The following is a 21,400-nucleotide window of genomic DNA, read 5'->3' as shown; positions in this document are numbered from 1 at the left end:
TCATCACTCTGCTATAGAAAACAAATGCGTCTGTAGATAATATATACTGCATTTATATACCAAGTTAACACAATTAAGATATGACACTACAGCATAAGGAAACATTTTGCATACGTTACCTTGGACTTTCCTGGCCTGTGCTGAGCCAGTCATCCTTCACTGGAGGTGGCATAGGAGTGGACACTGTTGCCATGGAAACATCTCCAATAATTTTAAGTGCTTCTTTACATGCATGGTACATACGCAGCATTTCTTCTCGTTTACGTGCCTCCTCTGGACTCTCCTCCATCATGGAATTCTGCAATATTTCCATGGGTAAGTTTTCTTACACTTAAAAATTTATTAGTAGATAGGTGGGAAAGTCTAAGTAGTAGGGTGGTAGACAGCAACTGCCCAGGGAGGTACTACCATCCTGCCAAGTGAGTAAAACGAAAGCCTGTAATTGTTTTACATTATGGTAGGATTGCTGGTGTCTTTTTTCTGTCTCAAACATGCAAAATTTCAGGTACGTCTTGCTACTTCTACTTACATTAAGGCTACACAATACATGCCTGCACAAGCATATATATACATACACCCTTCTGGGTTTTTTCTATTTTTCTTACTAGTTCTTGTTTATTTCCACTTATCTCCATAGGGAAGTGGAGCAGAATTCTTCCTCTGTATGCCATGCATGTTTTAAGAGGCATCTAAAATGCCAGGAGCAAGGGGCTAGTAACCCCTTTTCCTGTATATATTACTAAATGAAAAAAGGAGAAATTTACATTTTTTTCTCTTGGGCCACCTCACCTCAGTGGGATACGGCCAGTGCATTGAAAGAAAGTGGGAGTGTGTTCAACACTTAAGGGTCATACACTGCTTGGGTTTGATACATGGAAAGGTTGGCTCTGATTCCTTGGAAAAAAAGCAATTCACCAACTTTAAAGTGTTTTACATCATTACACTATAATTTTTTTTACATCTTTACACTACAACTTTTTTTTTTTTTTTTTTTTCAACAAGTCGGTCGTCTCCCACCGAGGCTGGGTGACCCAAAAAAAGAAAGAAAATCCCCAAAAAGAAAATACTTTCATCATCATTCAACACTTTCACCACACTCACACATTATCACTGCTTTTGCAGAGGTGCTCAGAATATAACAGCTTAGAAGCATATACGTATAGAGATACACAACATATCCCTCCAAACTGCCAATATCCCAAACCCCTCCTTTAAAGTGCAGGCATTGTACTTCCCATTTCCAGGACTCAAGTCTGACTATATGAAAATAACCGGTTTCCCTGAATCCCTTCACTAAATATTACCCTGCTCACACTCCAACAGATAGTCAGGTCCCAAGTATCATTCGTCTCCATTCACTCCTATCTAACACGCTCATGCACGCTTGCTGGAAGTCCAAGCCCCTCACCCACAAAACCTCCTTTACCCCCTCTTTCCAACCCTTTCGAGGACGACCCCTACCCCTCTTTCCTTCCCCTATAGATTTATATGCTTTCCATGTCATTCTACTTTGATCCATTCTCTCTAAATGACCAAACCACCTCAACAACCCCTCTTCTGCCCTCTGACTAATGCTTTTATTAACTCTACACCTTCTCCTAATTTCCACACTCCGAATTTTCTGCATAATATTTACACCACACATTGCCCTTAGACAGGACATCTCCACTGCCTCCAACCGTCTCCTCGCTGCTGCATTTACCACCCAAGCTTCACATCCATATAAGAGTGTTGGTACTACTATACTTTCATACATTCCCTTCTTTGCCTCCATAGATAACGTTTTTTGACTCCACATATACCTCAACGCACCACTCACCTTTTTTCCCTCATCAATTCTATGATTAACCTCATCCTTCATAAATCCATCCGCCGACACGTCAACTCCCAAGTATCTGAAAACATTCACTTCTTCCATACTCCTCCTCCCCAATTTGATATCCAATTTTTCTTTATCTAAATCATTTGATACCCTCATCACCTTACTCTTTTCTATGTTCACTTTCAACTTTCTACCTTTACACACATTCTCAAACTCATCCACTAACCTTTGCAATTTTTCTTTAGAATCTCCCATAAGCACAGTATCATCAGCAAAAAGTAACTGTGTCAATTCCCATTTTGAATTTGATTCCCCATAATTTAATCCCACCCCTCTCCCGAACACCCTAGCATTTACTTCTTTTATAACCCCATCTATAAATATATTAAACATCCATGGTGACATTACACATCCCTGTCTAAGACCTACTTTTACCGGGAAGTATTCTCCCTCTCTTCTACACACCCTAACCTGAGCCTCACTATCCTCATAAAAGCTCTTTACAGCATTTAGTAACTTACCACCTATTCCATATACTTGCAACATCTGCCACATTGCTCCTCTATCCACTCTATCATATGCCTTTTCTAAATCCATAAATGCAATAAAAACTTCCCTACCTTTATCTAAATACTGTTCACATATATGCTTCAATGTAAACACTTGATCTACACATCCCCTACCCACTCTGAAACCTCCTTGTTCGTCCGCAATTCTACATTCTGTCTTACCTCTAATTCTTTCAATTATAACCCTACCGTATACTTTTCCTGGTATACTCAGTAAACTTATTCCTCTATAATTTTTACAATCTCTTTTGTCCCCTTTCCCTTTATATAAAGGGACTATACATGCTCTCCGCCAATCCCTAGGTACCTTCCCCTTTCATACATTTATTAAACAAAAGTACCAACCACTCCAACACTATATCCCCCCCTGCTTTTAACATTTCTGTCATGATCCCATCAGTTCCAGCTGCTTTACCCCCTTTCATTCTACGTAATGCCTCACGTACCTCCACCACACTTATAGTCTCCTCTTCTTCACTCCTAAAAGATGGTATACCTCCCTGGCCAGTGCATGAAATTACCGCCTCCCTTTCTTCCTTAACATTTAAAAGTTCCTCAAAATATTCTTGCCATCTACCTAATACCTCCCTCTCCCCATCTACTAACTCCCCTACTCTGTTTTTAACTGACAAATCCATACTTTCCCTAGGCTTTCTTAACTTGTTTAACTCACTCCAAAATTTTTTCTTATTTTCATTAAAATTTCTTGACAGTGCCTCTCCCACTCTTTCATCTGCTCTCCTTTTGCACTCTCTCACCACTCTCTTCACCTTTCTTTTACTCTCCATATACTCTGCTCTTCTTATAACACTTCTGCTTTGTAAAAACCTCTCGTAAGCTACCTTTTTCTCTTTTATCACACCCTTTACTTCATCATTCCACCAATCACTCCTCTTTCCTCCTGCCCCCACCCTCCTATAACCACAAACTTCTGCCCCACATTCTAATACTGCATTTTTAAAACTATTCCAACCCTCTTCAACCCCCCCACTACTCATCTTTGCACTAGCCCACCTTTCTGCCAATAGTCGCTTATATCTCGCCCGAACTTCCTCCTCCCTTAGTTTATACACTTTCACCTCCCTCTTACTTGTTGTTGCCACCTTCCTCTTCTCCCATCTACCTCTTACTCTAACTGTAGCTACAACTAAATAATGATCCGATATATCAGTTGCCCCTCTATAAACATGTACATCCTGGAGCCTACCCATCAACCTTTTATCCACCAATACATAATCTAAAAAACTACTTTCATTACGTGCTACATCATACCTTGTATATTTATTTATCCTCTTTTTCATAAAATATGTATTACTTATTACCAAATTTCTTTCTACACATAGCTCAATTAAAGGCTCCCCATTTACATTTACCCCTGGCACCCCAAAATTACCTACTACTCCCTCCATAACATTTTTACCCACTTTAGCATTGAAATCTCCAACCACCATTACTCTCACACTTGATTCAAAACTCCCCACGCATTCACTCAACATTTCCCAGAATCTCTCTCTCTCCTCTACACTTCTCTCTTCTCCAGGTGCATACACGCTTATTATAACCCACTTTTCACATCCAATCTTTATTTTACTCCACATAATCCTTGAATTTATGCATTTGTAGTCCCTCTTTTCCTGCCATAGCTTATCCTTCAACATTATTGCTACTCCTTCTTTAGCTCTAACTATTTGAAACCCCTGACCTAATCCCATTTATTCCTCTCCATTGAAACTCTCCCACCCCCTTCAGCTTTGTTTCACTTAAAGCCAGGACATCCAGTTTCTTCTCATTCATAACATCCACAATCATCTCTTTCTTATCATTTGCACAACATCCACGCACATTCAGACTTCCCACTTTGACAATTTTCTTCTTCTTATTCTTTTTAGTAATCTTTACAGGAAAAGGGGTTACTAGCCCATTGTTCCCGGCATTTTAGTTGACTTTTACAACACGCATGGCTTACGGAGGAAAGATTCTTATTCCACTTCCCCATGGATATAAAAGGAAAAGTAATAAGACCAAGAACTATTAAGATAAAATCAAAGAAAACTCAGATGAGTGTGTATAAATAAATGTGTACATGTATGTGTAGTTTGACCTAAGTGTAAGTAGAAGTAGCAAGACGTACCTGTAATCTTGCATATTTATGAGACAGACAAAAAACACCAGCAATCCTACCATCATGTAAAACAATTACAGGCTTTTGTTTTGCACTCACTTGGCAGGACGGTAGTACCTCCCTGGATGGTTGCTGTCTACCAACCTACTACTACAACTTGCTTGATTTTTATAGTATTTTTTTTATTAACATAATGGCTGTTTCCTCCTGAAGAAGGGTGACCCAAAAAAGAAGAAACACTTTCATCATTCATTCCATCACTGTCTTGACAGAAGTGTACCTACACTACAGTTACAAAAACTGCAACATATCAATATCCCTCCTTCAGAGCAAAGGCACTGTACTTCCCACCTCCAGGACTCAAGTCCGGCTAACTGGTTCCCCAAATCCCTTCAAAAATGTTATTTTGCTCACACTCCAACAGCACGCCAAGTATGTAGATAAATGGCTCAGAGAACTGACAAGATGATAAATTAGACACATGTGCAACACTAGGGTATCCTGTCAGACAAAAGAAAATTTTGGGATCTTAATACAGGGAATTCTTCACTTGCCTAACCTTTAGGCATGACCTACTTCCACATTTGGATTTGTCAAATGTGATACCACCTACGGCACATAATCCACTTCTTTGCACATATGCTGTATTCTTTTCAAGACTGATGGACTGATTACATCAACTCAAGGCTGAGGGACCAATTACCTCAAACTCTTCCTGTTCTTCACCATTCTCCTTTCTATGGACCAATGAAGCCACTGTGTGGCGAATCGTTTCCTCATTAAAGATACCCAAGTGTTGCACACATGTAATTCATCAGCATGTCAAGTCCTAAGAAATATTTGTCTCCACTTGCTCCTATCTAACAAGCTCACACATTTTTTTTTTTTCAACAAGTTGGCTGTCTCCCACCTAGGCAGGGTGACCCCCCCCCCAAAAAAAAAAAAATCCTCAAAACTAAAATACTTTCATCATTCAAAACTTTCACCTCACTCATACATAATCACTGTTTTTGCAGAGGCACCCAGATACAATTTAGAAGCGTGCATGAGCGTGTTAGATAGGAGTGAATGGAGACGAATGATACTTGGGACCTGACGATCTGTTGGAGTGTGAGCAGGGTAATATTTAGTGAAGGGATTCAGGGAAACCGGTTATTTTCATATAGTCGGACTTGAGTCCTGGAAATGGGAAGTACAATGCTTGCACTTTAAAGGAGGGGTTTGGGATATTGGCAGTTTGGAGGGATATGTTGTGTATCTTTATACGTATATGCTTCTAAACTGTTGTATTTTGAGCACCTCTGCAAAAGCAGTGATAATGTGTGAGTGTGGTGAAAGTGTTGAATGATGATGAAAGTATTTTCTTTTTGGGGATTTTCTTTCTTTTTTGGGTCACCCTGCCTCAGTGGGAGATGGCCGACTTGTTGAGAGAAAAAAAAAAATATATAAAGATACAATATAAAAAGCGACCTGAAATAATATAATAAACTAGGGTGTTCAGGAGAGGGGTGGGATTAAATTATGGAGAATTAAATACAAAATGGGAATTGACACAGTTGCTTTTTGCTGATGATACTGTGCTTATGAGAGATTCTAAAGAAAAATTGCAAAGGTTAGTGGATGAGTTTGGGAGTGTGTGTAAAGGTAGAAAGTTGAAAGTGAACATAGAGAGTAAGGTGATGAGGGTATCAAATGATTTAGATAAAGAAAAATTGGATATTAAATTGGAGAGGAGTAGTATGGAAGAAGTGAATGTTTTCAGATACTTGGGAGTTGACGTGTCAGCAGATGGATTTATGAAGGACGAGGTTAATCATAGAATTGATGAGGGAAAAAAGGCGAGTGGTGCGTCGAGGTATATGTGGAGACAAAAAAAACGTTATCTATGGAGGCAAAGAAGGGAATGTATGAAAGTATAGTAGTACCAACACTCTTATATGGGTGTGAAGTTTGGGTTGTGAATGCAGCAGCGATGAGGCAGTTGGAGGCAGTGGAGACGTCCTGTCTAAGGGCAATGTGTGGTGTAAATATTATGCAGAAAATTCAGAGTGTGGAAATTAAGAGAAGGTGAGGAGTTAATAAAAGTATTAGTCAGAGGGCTGAAGAGAGGTTATTGAGGTGGTTTGGTCATTTAGAGATAATGGATCAAAGTAGAATGACATGGAGAGCATATAAATCTGTAGGGGAAGGAAGGCGGGGTAGGGGTCGTCCTTGAAAAGGTTGGAAAGAAGGGGTAAGGGAGGTTTTGTGGGCGAGGGGTTTGGACTTGCAGCAGGCGTGCACGAGTGTGTTCTATAGGAGTGAATGGAGACGAATGGTATTTGGGACCTGATGATCTGTTGGAGTGTGAGCATGGTAATATTTAGTGAAGGGATTCAGGGAAACCGGTTATTTTTGTATAGCCGGACTTGAGTCCTGGAAATGGGAAGTACAATGCCTGCACTCTAAAGAAGGGGTTCGGGATATTAGCAGTTTGGAGGGATATGTTGTGTATCTTTATACGTATATGCTTCTAAACTGTTGTGTTCTGAGCACCTCTGCAAAAACAGTGATTATGTGTGAGTGAGGTGAAAGTGTTGAATGATGATGAAAGTATTTTCTTTTCGGGGATTTTTTTTCTTTTTGGGTCACCCTGCCTCGGTGGGAGACCGCCGACTTGTTTATATAAAAAAAAAAAAAAAAAAAATCATCAATATAGAATATAATATCAGGACCCAATTACATATATACTGTCCTATTACACATCCCTCCAAACTGCCAATATCCCAAACCCCTCCTTTAAACCTTTAACTGTCGCAAGCCTCTTTCTCAAACTGTCATTCTAATGTCACAAAATATTTGGAAAAAAAATAAGTTTTTTCTTATGAAATGATAATCTTTTCCTGATGCTAATGACACCAAAAGTATAAAATTTGACCGAAAACTTGTGCTCCCGCGAAATTAGCGATCTCTGCGATACATACGCATCTGTGATTTCGCCGAATTTGAGCCCCATTTTCAGCCAATTCCATTATTCCAGTCGACCAAACTCATAGCAATTTCTTTAGAACTCCATTTTTTTCTATCAATTGACTACAACAAACCGCCCATTTACCGATTTTAACTACTCAATAAAGTGGTCAGAAATTGGCAATTTGGCCAATTTTATGGAAATTAAAAAAGATGCCAATTTCAAAGGGCTCAGAATAAACAATGCACACATTCATGGCTCTAAATTAACATTCTCTGTTCATTAGCCATGTCTCCAGGCCCCTCTTATATTACTCTTGCTGTCTATTTTGATTTTTTATTCACACAAAAAATAGACGAGATTTACTGTTATGCAGACTACTGCATTATTGTAAAAATGGTGTAAGTAATGTCAGTGCACTAGTGAAAGGATATTAGACTCTTCAGTTGATATGTATTGGATGTGTGGTGCGATTTGTTTACTCTTGAACATTGGTAAAAATCGAACATTTCCACTATTCTGAGCTCAATTTCAAGGTCGTTTTCGTCACGGAACTAATAAAAATCACCACCATCTCTGTAATGTGTTTTCCATTCTATCAAACAAGACCATGAAAACGAGAATACAGTGGACCCCCGCATACCGATTTTAATCCGTGCAAGAGGGCTCATTGGTATGCGAAATAATCGGTATGCGAATGAATTTTCCCCATAAGAAATAATGGAAATCAAATTAATCCGTGCAAGACACCCAAAAGTATGAAAAAAAAAAATTTTACCACGTGAAATATACATTTTCCTACACACAAAGAGAAGGATACATGCACAATAGTAGAGTAGTACATGCACAATATATATTGTGCATGTACTACTCTACTAAATGAAGAATAAATGACACTTACCTTTATTGAAGATGCAGCAATGACTGATGAGACACTGTGTCCTGGGAGTGCCTTTTCCTCCTGAGTACTGTAGGTCCTGTTTGGTATTTTCTTCCAGAACATGCCTTATCACACTGTGTATGTCACTACGATTCTTAAATCTCTCAAACCAACCTTTGCTGGCTTTAAATTCACCAATATGAGCACTAGTTCCAGGCATTTCTCCCTGTTCACCTGGGTGTTAGTCGACTGGTGTGGGTTGCATCCTGGAAGACAAGATTAAGGACCCAATGGAAATAAGTTAGACAGTCTTCGATGACACTGACTTTTTTGGGTTATCCTGGGTGGCAAATCCTCTGGGGTTAATTGTTTCTTGGTATATTCTCAATAAGCCACACCAACAACAGTGCAGCAGCAGACGATGCTACAGCAGCAGCAGCAGCTGACACTGCTACAGCAGCAGCAGACGATGCTACAGCAGCAGCAGCAGCAGACGATGCTACAGCAGCAGCAGACGATGCTACAGCAGCAGCAGCAGCAGCTGACAGTGCTACAGCAGCAGCAGACGATGCTACAGCAGCAGCAGACGATGCTACAGCAGCAGCAGACGATGCTACAGCAGCAGCAGCAGCAGACGATGCTACAGCAGCAGCAGCAGCAGACGATGCTACAGCAGCAGCAGCAGCAGCAGCAGCAGACGATGCTACAGCAGCAGCAGACGATGCTACAGCAGCAGCAGCAGCAGCAGCAGCTGACATTGCAGCAGCAGCAGCTGTACCACCAATAGTAGCGATGGTTGATTGGGGTTTCTTGTACAACCTGGCCAGGTCGGCGATACGCACTCCACTTTCATACTTATCAATGATCTCTTTCTTCATCTCTATTGGAATTCTCACCCTTATTGCTGTAGGGTTGGCACTAGAAGCTTTCTTGGGGCCCATGGTCACTTATTTTCCAGAAAAAGCACCGAAAACACTGTAATAATACGAAATATTCCGATTGTATGCTTGGATGTTACCGCGGAGGCTGGCTGGTAAACAATGCCACCGGCGGCACATGTGAGGCTGGCTGAGGGCGCACATTGGACGCGTCTCGGACGAACATCGGTGAGCGGGTTTTTAAGCGGTATGCGAGGCAAAATTTTTGCGATTAAAGCAAGCGGTATGCGGATTAATTGTTATGTGATGCCATCGGTATGCGGGGGTCCACTGTACAACCATAAATACTACACGAATATACACTTGAAATTTGGCATTTTAATCCAAAAACACAGTCGGAGTTTTGTGTGTCATTATACACTGCGTGCTGCAGAATTCTTTTATACAGTACACACTGACCACACAGACCCATTGGCTCACATGTGGGCCTACCAGCTTTCTCCTGCTTGATTTGAAGCAACTACATTTTTTTTTTTTTCCAACAAGTCAGCTTCCTCCCACTGAGGCAGGGTGACCCAATATGAAAGAAAATCCCCAAAAAGAAAATACTTTCATCATCATTCAACACTTTCACCTCACTCACACATAATCAGTTTTTGCAGAGGTGCTCAGAACACAACAGTTTAGAAGCATATACCTATAAAGATACACAACATATCCCTCCAAAGTGCCAATATCCCAAACCCCTACTTCAAAGTGCAGGAATTGTACTTCCCATTTCCAGGACTCAAGTCCAGCTATATAAAAATAACTGGTTTCCCTGAATCCCTTCATTAAATATTACCCTGTTCACACTCCAACAGCTCATCAGGTCCCAAATACAATTCGTCTCCCTTCACTATCTAACGCGCTTATGTACGCTTGCTGGAAGTCCAAGCCCCTCGCCCACAAAACCTCCTTTACCCCCTCCCTCTAACCTTTTCGAGGACAACCCCTACCCCACCTTCCTTCCCCTACAGATTTATATGCTCTCCATGTCATTCTACTTTGATCCATTCTCTCTAAATGACCAAACCACCTCAACAACCCTCTGACTAATACTTTTATTAACTCCACACCTTCTCCTAATTTCCACACTCTGAATTTTCTGCATAATATTCACACCACACATTGCCCTTAGACAGGACATCTCCACTGCCTCCTTGCTGATGCATTCACAACCCAAGATTCACACCCATATAACAGTTTGGTACTACTATACTTTCATACATTCCCTTCTTTGCGTCCATAGATAACGTTTTTTGTCTCCACATATACCTCAACGCACCACTCACCTTTTTTCCCCTCATCAATTCTATGATTAACCTCATCCTTCATAAATCCATCCACCGACACATCAACTCCCAAGTATCTGAAAACATTCACTTCTTCCATACTCGTCCTCCCCAATTTAATATCCAATTTTTCTTTATCCAAATCATTTGATACCCTCATCACCTTACTCTCTTCTATGTTCACTGTCAACCAACAACAAGAAAGCGACAGAGACGATCCTCCAACAAAGGCCAGTAAGGAAGACACGTCTTGTCGGAAGCCAAGCCAAACAGAAAAGAGACAGCACAGCCCAGGCAGACTACTCCAGGCGAGGTGTGATCACCCCCCCTGATCATGTGACTCCGTGCTGCTGCTGCTGCCCAGCAACTCTGAGAAGCCAGCAGCGTAATGAGCACAACGATTGTTAGACAATGCTGTCAGCTACTTAACACTCGAACTATGAGCACTGAATAATATATAAATGTTACATCCTACATAATAATATAACTAAGTCAAATAATAATATAAAGCAATATATTTACGATTTCTTCCATGGGAAAGTGGAACAGAATTCTTCCTCTGTAAGCCATGCGTGTTGTAAGAGGCGACTAAAATGCTGGGAGCAAGGGGCTAGTAACCCCTTCTCCTGTATGTATTACTAAATGTAAAAGGAGAAACTTTTGTTTTTTCTTTTGGGCCACCCCGCCTCGGTGGGATACGGCCGGTGTGTTGAAAGAAAAGAAAGATTTACGATTTAGCTATTATCACAAATACAAGCAATATAAAATTATATGAACAAGTAATATACATTACATACATTGTGACCCATTCAGGGGTTGCAATACACACTCCTTTTCTTCAATGTGATATCCAATTTTTCTTTATCTAAATCATTTGATACCCTCATCACCTTACTCTTTTCTATGTTCACTTTCAACTTTCTACCTTTACACACACTCCCAAACTCGTCCACTAACCTTTGCAATTTTTCTTTAGAATCTCCCATAAGCACAGTATCATCAACAAAAAGTAACTGTGTCAACTCCCATTTTGTATTTGATTCCCCATAATTTAATCCCACCCCTCTCCCCAACACCCTAGCATTTACTTCTTTTACAACCCCATCTATAAATATATTAAACAACCATTGTGATTTTACACATCCCGGTCTAAGACCTAAACATGCTTACTGAAAATCCAAGCCCCTCGCACACAAAACCACCTTTATCCCCCCATTCCCTCCAGCCTTTCCTAGGCTGACCCCTACCCCACCTTCCTTTCACTACAGATTTATTCTATCCAATTAATTAAGAACTTTCTGCAGTATTTTTCATCAGTAAATTATTATCAGTTTGAACATACCTGATCACCTGAGGCATACAGGTGGGCAAGGAGCTCCCCCATAATGAAATCTTTGGTGTTGTTTATCATAAGATGCATGACTATCTTTGGTACTAAATCTCGTGTAGTCTTCGTGACAATCTTCATGTAAGAATCGACTAAGTTGCGAATGGTCTCCACTTGACGTTCAAGTTGAGGGTCCATAGACGTGGAGCCTTCACTAGAACCCTGAAGCAAACAAATGTCAATAAAAAAACAAACCCTGAAGCAAACAAATGTCAATAAAAAGACTTAACTATACTTGAGATTAAAACTTTTAGATAATAGACAATACAGAGAATATATTAAGAAGCTAGTACAGTAGGGCCCTAAATTATGACAATGTGTTCTAAAATTACCCACATTAAAATAGAAGATGAATTCCTGAATGATGGGAGGGAGTGGCAAATGAAAACTATAATTAGTGAGGGTGGAGGATTAGGTCCCATGCCTCACCAACTCAGAATGTCCTTTATGCTGTTGCTGCAGCAGCAGCTAAGCAGCCACCACAACTAAAGTAACAATTGATCTGCAGTTCTTAATTTTTACCAAAATAAACAAGAATTCTCCACACAAGCATTATAAAAACATATAAAAAAAAAAATGTATGTGGGTGTATGCACGAATGAGTTTACTCGTACTCATTCGCCATATGTGGTTGCAGGGGTCAAGTCCTAGCTCCAGGAGTCCTGCCTCTCAACTTACCACTTACCAGAAACACTCCCTCTTTATACCATATATCTTACCCGGTATACTCAAGCTTATGTCCATCCTATAATTCTTACGCATCTTTTTTCCTTTTTCTTCATACAAACTATGTATGTTCATATATACATGTATTTTCAAAATAAGGATCCTGTGCTCACCTCTTCTCCATTACTAGAGTCAGAAACTTTTTCTGGGTAAACACCAGCACGTAGGAATGATGCTTTCCAAGAGTCCATGTCATCTTGGGTTTCAACGCCCAACTGTAGCTCTTTGTAATCCTATGGAGATGCCAAACAAACATGCTGAAACACTTTAATAGTTGACTGGGTAACAAATTTCTTAAAAATATATTGATACGTCGAATACAAGTTAGTGAAACCGTAAAATATGATATCTTTATGCTCATTATGTTGTATGTTTTTTTTATACCCCATCAGCTCTGGCCCATCGAAGAATTCCCCCCCCCCCCCAAAAAAAAAATACACTGTTCTGAAGTGCACCGACACAAATGATCCACCAAACTAGCATCTTAATCAAATCTTCCAAATGTAGGTAATGTACTCCTCATTCTAAAAATAATACCATCAGAGCATTCAAATATAATAGTAAAGGATGTTACAGCAATCTTACTCCAATTCCACATCGAATCTTAAAAATAACTGTACTCGCCTTGCTCTAAAACAGCTTACAAATGTTTACTTCATAATCAAGTCCCTATCTCTCAAACCATTGCTTCAACCTATCATTGGAAGTCCTTTATAATAAGGATGAAATGATACCAAATTTTTTTGGCGATACCGATACTCAGTAAAGATTAATCAGAAGAGGTTTAGTGTTGATCTCCAGGAGCTGAATGTCAAACCAGTTCACAACACAAGCAAAGTTTAAGGTCAACGTGCAAAACTGAGCAATAGCTCAAACTATCTAGCTGGCTAGATCAGTAGCAGGACCAGCACCTGTAGCTCAGCACCCTCAAGAAGACAAGGAATGGAAATTGCATACTTAAAAACAGTTCAAGTACGAGATGAATCTGAAGCCACAATGCAAGGATATTTAACATTTCACTATGACCATTTTGTATGCAAAGCTCAAAATTAATGGATCAAAAGGGATATTTTACTTTTATTTTCAGTCTGCCTGAAATGCTCTCCATAATCATCACCTCTCCAAATCAGAGAATAAAAACTTAACCCAGCTTTGTATCACATGAATACTGTACCCTGGAATTTATATTCTTATATTTATCATTAGCAAACACTGGCTGGCGATACATTCTTATGTTTAGTAAGCCCCTTAAAATTCTTACCTTGTAGACATTTTTCTGATCAGGATTGTAAAGGGCAAAGACATGGCGGCGGGACATAAAGCCTTGCTCTATATCTTTGATCTTCAACCCATCGAGCATCAGCATGTACTTCTTATCTCTCTCGTCCTCATCCTGTAAAGATATCCAGTGATCATACTTTACCTTCATACAGACTAACAGCTGCATTTGAAAAGCCTATATATAGTGTATACAAAATATGGCATGATAGTTTCATGACAACGATAATCAGATGACAGTGATTAAGAAATTAAGAAAAACGGGGAGAGAACATAAACAGTAAAACAGTACAAGTGATTGTAGATGTACCACTTATTTGAACATTTCTGGACATAGTTACTGGTGTATACATACAAAAATTAAAATAGATTGACATTCACATATACAGATGGTCAGACATTTACAGTTGAACATACACGTGTACACAAGCAGATGAACATTCAAACAGATAGGCATGGGTAACACTATATGCACATCTTTGATAATGGCAGGAACATTTACAAGAAAGATAGAATACAGTAGACAGGACATTATAGGACAAGGAAAAAAGAAAGTCTATTATGCAGTAGCTATCTCATCAACTCTAAACAGGATACAGAAGCCAGTGAGATAATCACTGAAGCCATACAAAAATATCTCTAATTCACTTCCAAGTGTATATGTGAGCTTGACTTTAAACTTGTTGGAATAATGTCAAGAAGTTTAGAGCAGTTAATTAGGGAAGAGAAAGTACGCCTAATCATTAGTGTCTAGTTCAGACCAATGTACAAGAATGCAAAACACGTTTATGATGCTAATAATGACTAATGATTATACTGATGGTTAGGGCAATAATATATGATTGGTTATAATGCTAATAATGACTGATGATTATGATGTTAATAATAACTGATGATTATGATGCTAATAATGATCAAGATGCTGAGTAACTGATTGTGCTAATAATGAATGAGTAACTGGTGATTATAAGGCTAATAATGAGTGATTGGTGGTTATGATGCTAATAATGACTAACTGACAATTATAAAGCTAATAATGATTATGCTAACAGAAAATTATGCTAATAATGACAAAAAAATCAATTATTATAATGCAAATGATTATTAATGACTGATAAACATGCTAATAAGGATCAATGGTCATGTTATTAAGCTAATTATGATGTAATGGCCGATAAATTGGGTATGGTAATTATTACACTTAACCTGGACAAGCATATTTATACTGCAACCTGCTTAACTTGACCTGGAGGAGGAGCAATACGAGGGCTAAAAAAAAAAAAAAACAGGATTATGAAGGAGGGAGTACTGGGTAACAGATTTTTGTTGGAGTGTGAGCAGGGTAATATTTAGTGAAGGGATTCAGGGAAACCGGTTATTTTATATAACCGGACTTGAGTCCTGGAAATGGGAAGTACACTGCCTGCACTCTAAAGGAGGGGTTTGGGATATTGCCAGTTTGGAGGGATATATTGTGTATTTTTATACATATATACTTCTAAACTGTTGTATTCTGGGCACTTCTGCAAAAACAGTGATTGTGTGTGAGTCAGGTGAAAGTGATGAGTGATGATGAAAGTATTTTCTTTTTGGGGATTTTCTTTCTTTTTGGGTCACCCTGCCTCGGTGGGAGACGGCCGACTTGTTGAAAAAAAAAAAAATTATTGAGCAATGTGCTGCTACCCTAATCTATATGATAGGTACACAGCAAGGGTTCATTAGTTTTGAGTGTTTCAGAGGTTTCATTCCGATAGAGCTGGGGTTACCTTCACCTGGGAAATGCAATCTCTCTAGATAGCCCATCCCATACACAGAAGTGGAATTTTTATGAAGATACCTTCATTGTCCCAGAGTAGGGGGCAAGATAAATTATATACAGGACACACGAAAGAGGGACAGGGAATGGGAAGAGTAATATGGGTACTGCAATACATCTAACTGTATAAACATTTGCATTAGTAAATAATTCAGTCATTATAAGCCGCCTAATATATAATGTCGTGAGTCTAGTTTTTATTTTTTTAATATAAAATAAAAGGGTACATGACATTAGCAGTGGGCTGAATTAAGAGGAGAATGAATTAGGAGTGGAGAAGAGGAAGAAGGGAAGATGCAGAGAAAAAGCTGATGAGGAAATAAGGAGGAAAGGAGGGAGGATGTAAGGAGGGAAACAAGTAAGATAGGGGAGAAATAACAGAATATAAATGAAAAAACAACTAACATTACTTCACATGATCACTGATCAACAATAGCCAGCAACTCAACTAAACAGTTAAACAGTCTGTGACACCACAACAAGACATTAAGATGAAGATACCATATTTAAAGGCTTATTAGACACATTTTTTTTTTCCATAAAATTTCTCCAAAAACTACCCTGTGTCCTATAAACTGAAGGTCAGTGACGGGACCTATAAGTTTGGGGTGTGGGGTGGGCTGTAGCTCTCCCAGTTACGTCCGATGCCAAGCCACTGAAACTACAACAAGTCCAGCATTTCAAAATTACAGTAAATTACTAACATTTTGAGACACTATTTCTGAAATATGAATACTGTACTGGGATACTGACAGAAAACAAAATTCCTATTTCAGTAACACCTTCCTTCCTTATTTCTTAAGCTACCGAAGTCACAAAGCAGTGTCATTTATGGTAGGTACTTTAACCCTTTGACTGTTTTGGTCGTATATATACGTCTTACGAGCCAGTGTTTCAGATGTATATAGTATACTCAATAATTATAGCGGCATCAAATCAAGCAGGAGAAAGCTTGAAGGCCCACATATGAGAGAATGGGTCTGTGGTCAGTGTGCACCACAAAAAAATTCCTGCAGCACGTAGTGCATAATGAGAAAAAAAAACTGACCATTTTTTGGATTAAAACACAGACTTTGAGGTGTATTTTCGTATGGTATTTATCATTGTATTCTCGTTTTCCTGGTCTCACGTGATAAAATGGAAAACATATTACAGAAAGAGAGATGATTTTGATTAGTTTCACGATGAAAATGACCTTGAAATTGAGCTCAAAGTAGCGGAAATGTTCGATTTTTACCAATGTTCAAGAGTAAGCAAATCACACCACACGTTTTGGGACAGGGACAGTCGCGCGCGGTTGTGCTCCGCCAAAAACTGCGTGTCTTGATAGTAGCAGAGGGAACAGAATGCGGGAAATAAACGTGTGCAACCATAAAGTGCATATACTCCTTTGAACAAACAAAAAAGGAATATCAGTGAACACTAAATAGGAAAATATGGATTATAGTGTCACATGGAGAGTGCCGGTGGAGGAACGGTTACCGTGGGAAATAGACCTGACCAGCACTAGTGAATTATTGCCGGATGTCGACACAAGTGGAAATAAACAAATATTGATCTATCTATAAGTAGCATAGCGAGTGACAAGGATATATATGTGCAGTGACATAGTGAACTAAATTGTAGATAAGAGTAATCTCAATTATCCCCCAGTATAGCGTACAATATATAGTGTATATAGGGGAATATCTTACAAGCGACTGGCACTAGCGAACTATTGCCAGAGGTCCAGTGAAGTGTTAATAACGGATGAGTAATTACTATAGTCATAAGAGATAAAACGAGTGGTGGTAGCATTGAGGTGCAGGGAATCACAGCATACATAAATTGAGCATACAACCGTTACCTCTACTAAACAGGAAAAAACTTTTCCATAGAAGTGTAGGGGAAAGTTAGCATAGGCCTAGCTGCTGTGTAAATAATAAAACAATGATCCCAGTATAGCGCAGTGAAAAGTGTATTTTGAAAGAATACAGTGTATATCCTTGAGATAAACAGTGTACAGCACTACATAAAAGGAATTTAAATAATAATAATAATAAAAATAATAGTGAAGTGTGGCAGTGTGGGCAAGTCCTGCCCGGCTCACACCCACCCTACACCCACCACCCACCCTACACCACCACCCACATACTGCAAACTTGGTTCACATAAATACATCTTGCATATTACTGGCACCAGCAAGAGAAAGGTAAAGTGGAAATAAGTTTTCTTCCGTGGCATACAGAGTGTAGTAGGATACAGACAGGATGTCAGCACAGCATATCTGTGGGACATGTAAAAAAATCCTTGGAAGGAAATCCAGAATCACATGAAATCTATGCTCTTCCAAACACCATCTCTCTTGTACTAGACTAAATACAGCCTCAAAAAATGACCTCGAACTAGCAAGGTGCTTCTGGTTGTGCAATAAAGATGTAGAACTTTGGGCAGGTATCAGAAAGGTACTAAGGAGAGTAATAAATGATAAAAATAATCAAGAAAACAAGGATGACCTCTTGGATAGTCTACCAAAAATATATAAAACATGGGAGCAAGAGATAGTGTATCAAAAAATGCAGAATGCCCATACCACAACAGATGACTCGAAACTATCTAGTCACCCACATAGTGCTAAGCCAGACCCATCCCCCAGTCATAGCACTAATACCCACAGTGCTGGTGCTGGCCCAGGCTCCCCCAGTCATAGCACTAATACCCACAGTGCTGGTGCTGGCCCAGGCTCAGCCCCCAGCCCCAGTGCTGACTCAGACCCAGCCTTACTGCCAGCCCAGACGCTACCAGGGACCCTACCACAACCACCACTAAAACCGTAAATATACAACCATCATTGCACAAGACCGTGGCCCACAGTACAGATGCTGGAGAGGAGTCTCCTCCTTCTTCCTCTACTGGGGAAAGTAGATGGAATCCAGGACGGGGTGGCCCTGGCTTGCATACTGAGGATTATAGTGCAGTCCCAGAACCTGCAGAAATTGACAACACACCTCCCAACAATTCTCAACCAAAGGTGAATTTGTGCAAATATTATGCTTGGGGCATCTGTAAGCATGGAATATCAGGAAAAAAAAATGGGACATGCAACTTTGAGCATCCCAAAAAATGTAGCGACCTCCTGTCTAAAGGAGTGTGTCGTTCTTCTTCCTGTACTTTCTTTCACCCAAAAATGTGTCACTCCTCGGCCCTCCAGAAGCAGTGTTACAACATCGACTGCCCTGCATACCATCTAAAAGGGACTAGGAGGCACAGACCCCACAAGACAAACAATAGTAGCTACGACAACCCAACTCCAGGTGATTTTTTAGTGGCAGGAAACGGAAAAGGAAAATGGAAGGAAATAACAAAAATAGTCCACCACCTTGGAGCCTTGTTGGACTGGAGGAGCAGCCAGTGGCCACCCATGGCCCTCCAGAATTACAACTACTGATGCCAATAACAAAATCCCCCCAACAAACACAAAATACAACCTCGTTCATATTTGCTAATATACAGGGCCTTAAGCCATCCACCAACAACAAAATACCTTTTATCAGTGGACTTCTAGAGGAGTCTAATGCAATGTTTGCAGCCTTCACAGAGACTCACACAAAAGATCACTTTGACAGTGAAATATGAATAAGTGGTTACAACCTTTTGAGATGCGACAGAAAGAACAGGCAACAAGGGGGGGTTGGCCTGTAAATCAAAGAGTCCCTCATCTGCACGGAGTTGCTGAACACCACAAATGAGGTAGCTGAAGTTCTATCAATAAAGATTGAGAACCAAAACCTAGTCACTGTGGTTGTATATAAACCAGATGCAACCTCACAACAGTTCAAGGAACAGCTACTGAAAATTGATTACTGTTTGGAAAACCTTCCAGCTCCATCCCCAAACATCTTACTGCTTGGCGATTTCAACCTAAGGAATACAAAATGGAAGAAAGTAGCAAATAATGTTATAGCTGAAACAATCCCCGGAGGTAGCACAGATGAAAGGTCACACACACGAGCTACTAAGTCTCTGCGAAAAACACACCTTAAGCCAGCAGATAGTGGAGCCAAAAAGACTAGAAAACACACTTGATCTTATCTTCACAAATAATGAGGACATGATAAGAGACATACGAATATCAAAAACAACTAATTCTGATCACAACCTAATCGAAGTCCAGATGTACATGCATAGGGGTCCTGATCAGCAGAATGCATGTACCTGTGAAGATGTCTTCACAAAATACAACTTCAACAACAAGAACATCAACTGGGACCAGGTAAACCATGTCCTAAACGAAACATGTTGGGAAGATGTCTTAAATGACATGGATCCAAACCAGAGCCTTGAAAGGATCAACTTCCTGGCAGCTGAAGCATGTTCTAGGCATATTCCCCTAAGAAAGAAGAAGAACAGGAGTAAACTGGAGAGAGAAAGACGCTCCCTCTAGAGAAGACGACGAAGAGTCACTGAGCTCCTCAGGAGTGCTAGAATATCTGATACACGAAAGGAGGCGCTGACCAGGGAAGTGGAAACTATCGAACTTAAGTTAAATGACTCTTACAGGAACCAGGTGAGACAGGAGGAGCTTAAAGCTATTAGTGAAATTGAAAGAAAATCAAAATATTTCTTTTCATATGCCAAAAACAAGGCAAATACCACATCTAGTATCGGGCCCTTACTCAGACAGGATGGGACTTACACAGATGACAACAAGAAAATGAGTGAAATATTGAAATCCCAGTACGACTCTGTGTTTAGTGAACCACTAATCGGTCTGAGGATCGACGACCCAAATGATTTCTTCATGAATGAGCCTCAAAACTCCATAAATGTATGCCAGATTTCTGACATTACCCTAACTCCGACAGATTTCGAAAAAGCCACTGACATGCCCATGCACTCAGCCCCGGGCCCAGACTCGTGGAACTCTGTTTTCATTAAGAACTGCAAGAAACCCCTCTCGCGTGCCCTAAGTACACTATGGAGGAGGAGCTTGGACATGGGTGAAATTCCACAGTCACTTAAAACAACGGATATAGCCCCACTCCATAAAGGTGTCAGCAAAGCATTAGCTAAGAACTATAGACCAATAGCTCTGATGTCCCACATCATAAAAATCTTTGAAAGAGTGCTAAGAAGCAGGATTGCAAATCACCTGGATTCCGAAAATCTGCACAATCCAGGGCAACATGGGTTCAGGGCAGGTCGTTCCTGCCTCTCACAACTACTGGATCACTATGATATGGCCTTGGATGCACTGGAAGAAAATCAGAATGCAGATGTAATATACACAGACTTTGCAAAAGCATTTGACAAATGCGATCATGGTGTAATAGCCCATAAAATATGTGCTAAAGGAATCACTGGGAAAGTGGGGAGATGGATCTTCAACTTCCTAACAAATCGAACACAAAGAGTAGCGGTCAACAGAGTTAAATCAGAGGCTGCCATAGTGAAGAGCTCTGTTCGACAAGGCACAGTACTCACCCCCATCTTATTCCTTATCCTCATATCAGACATAGACAGAGATATACATCACAGCACCGTATCATCCTTTGCGGATGATACTAGGATCTGCACGAGGCTGTCATCTGCTGAGGACGCGGTTAACCTCCAAGAAGACATAAACAAAGTTTTCCAGTGGGCAACGGTAAACAATATG

General features: G+C 40.0%; 1 protein-coding gene across 13 annotated transcripts in view; it reads right to left on the bottom strand.

Moving 5' to 3' along the window:
* Window positions 1-21,400, bottom strand: part of shi (dynamin-1 shibire) — a 411,365-nt gene that overhangs the window by 143,934 nt on the left and 246,031 nt on the right. For all 13 annotated transcript variants that reach the window (XM_053784874.2, XM_053784869.2, XM_053784870.2 and 10 more), the window contains 4 exons: window positions 13,930-14,061; window positions 12,782-12,901; window positions 11,898-12,104; window positions 120-298 (listed from right to left, as the gene is read on the bottom strand). In XM_053784874.2, coding sequence (XP_053640849.1) covers window positions 120-298; window positions 11,898-12,104; window positions 12,782-12,901; window positions 13,930-14,061 — 638 coding nt within the window. The remainder of the gene's footprint in view (window positions 1-119; window positions 299-11,897; window positions 12,105-12,781; window positions 12,902-13,929; window positions 14,062-21,400) is intronic.

This window comes from Cherax quadricarinatus, chromosome 51 (assembly GCF_038502225.1).
Source record: "Cherax quadricarinatus isolate ZL_2023a chromosome 51, ASM3850222v1, whole genome shotgun sequence".
NCBI classification, from domain to species: Eukaryota; Metazoa; Arthropoda; class Malacostraca; order Decapoda; family Parastacidae; genus Cherax; species Cherax quadricarinatus.
This window is presented reverse-complemented; position numbering and strand designations above follow the sequence as displayed.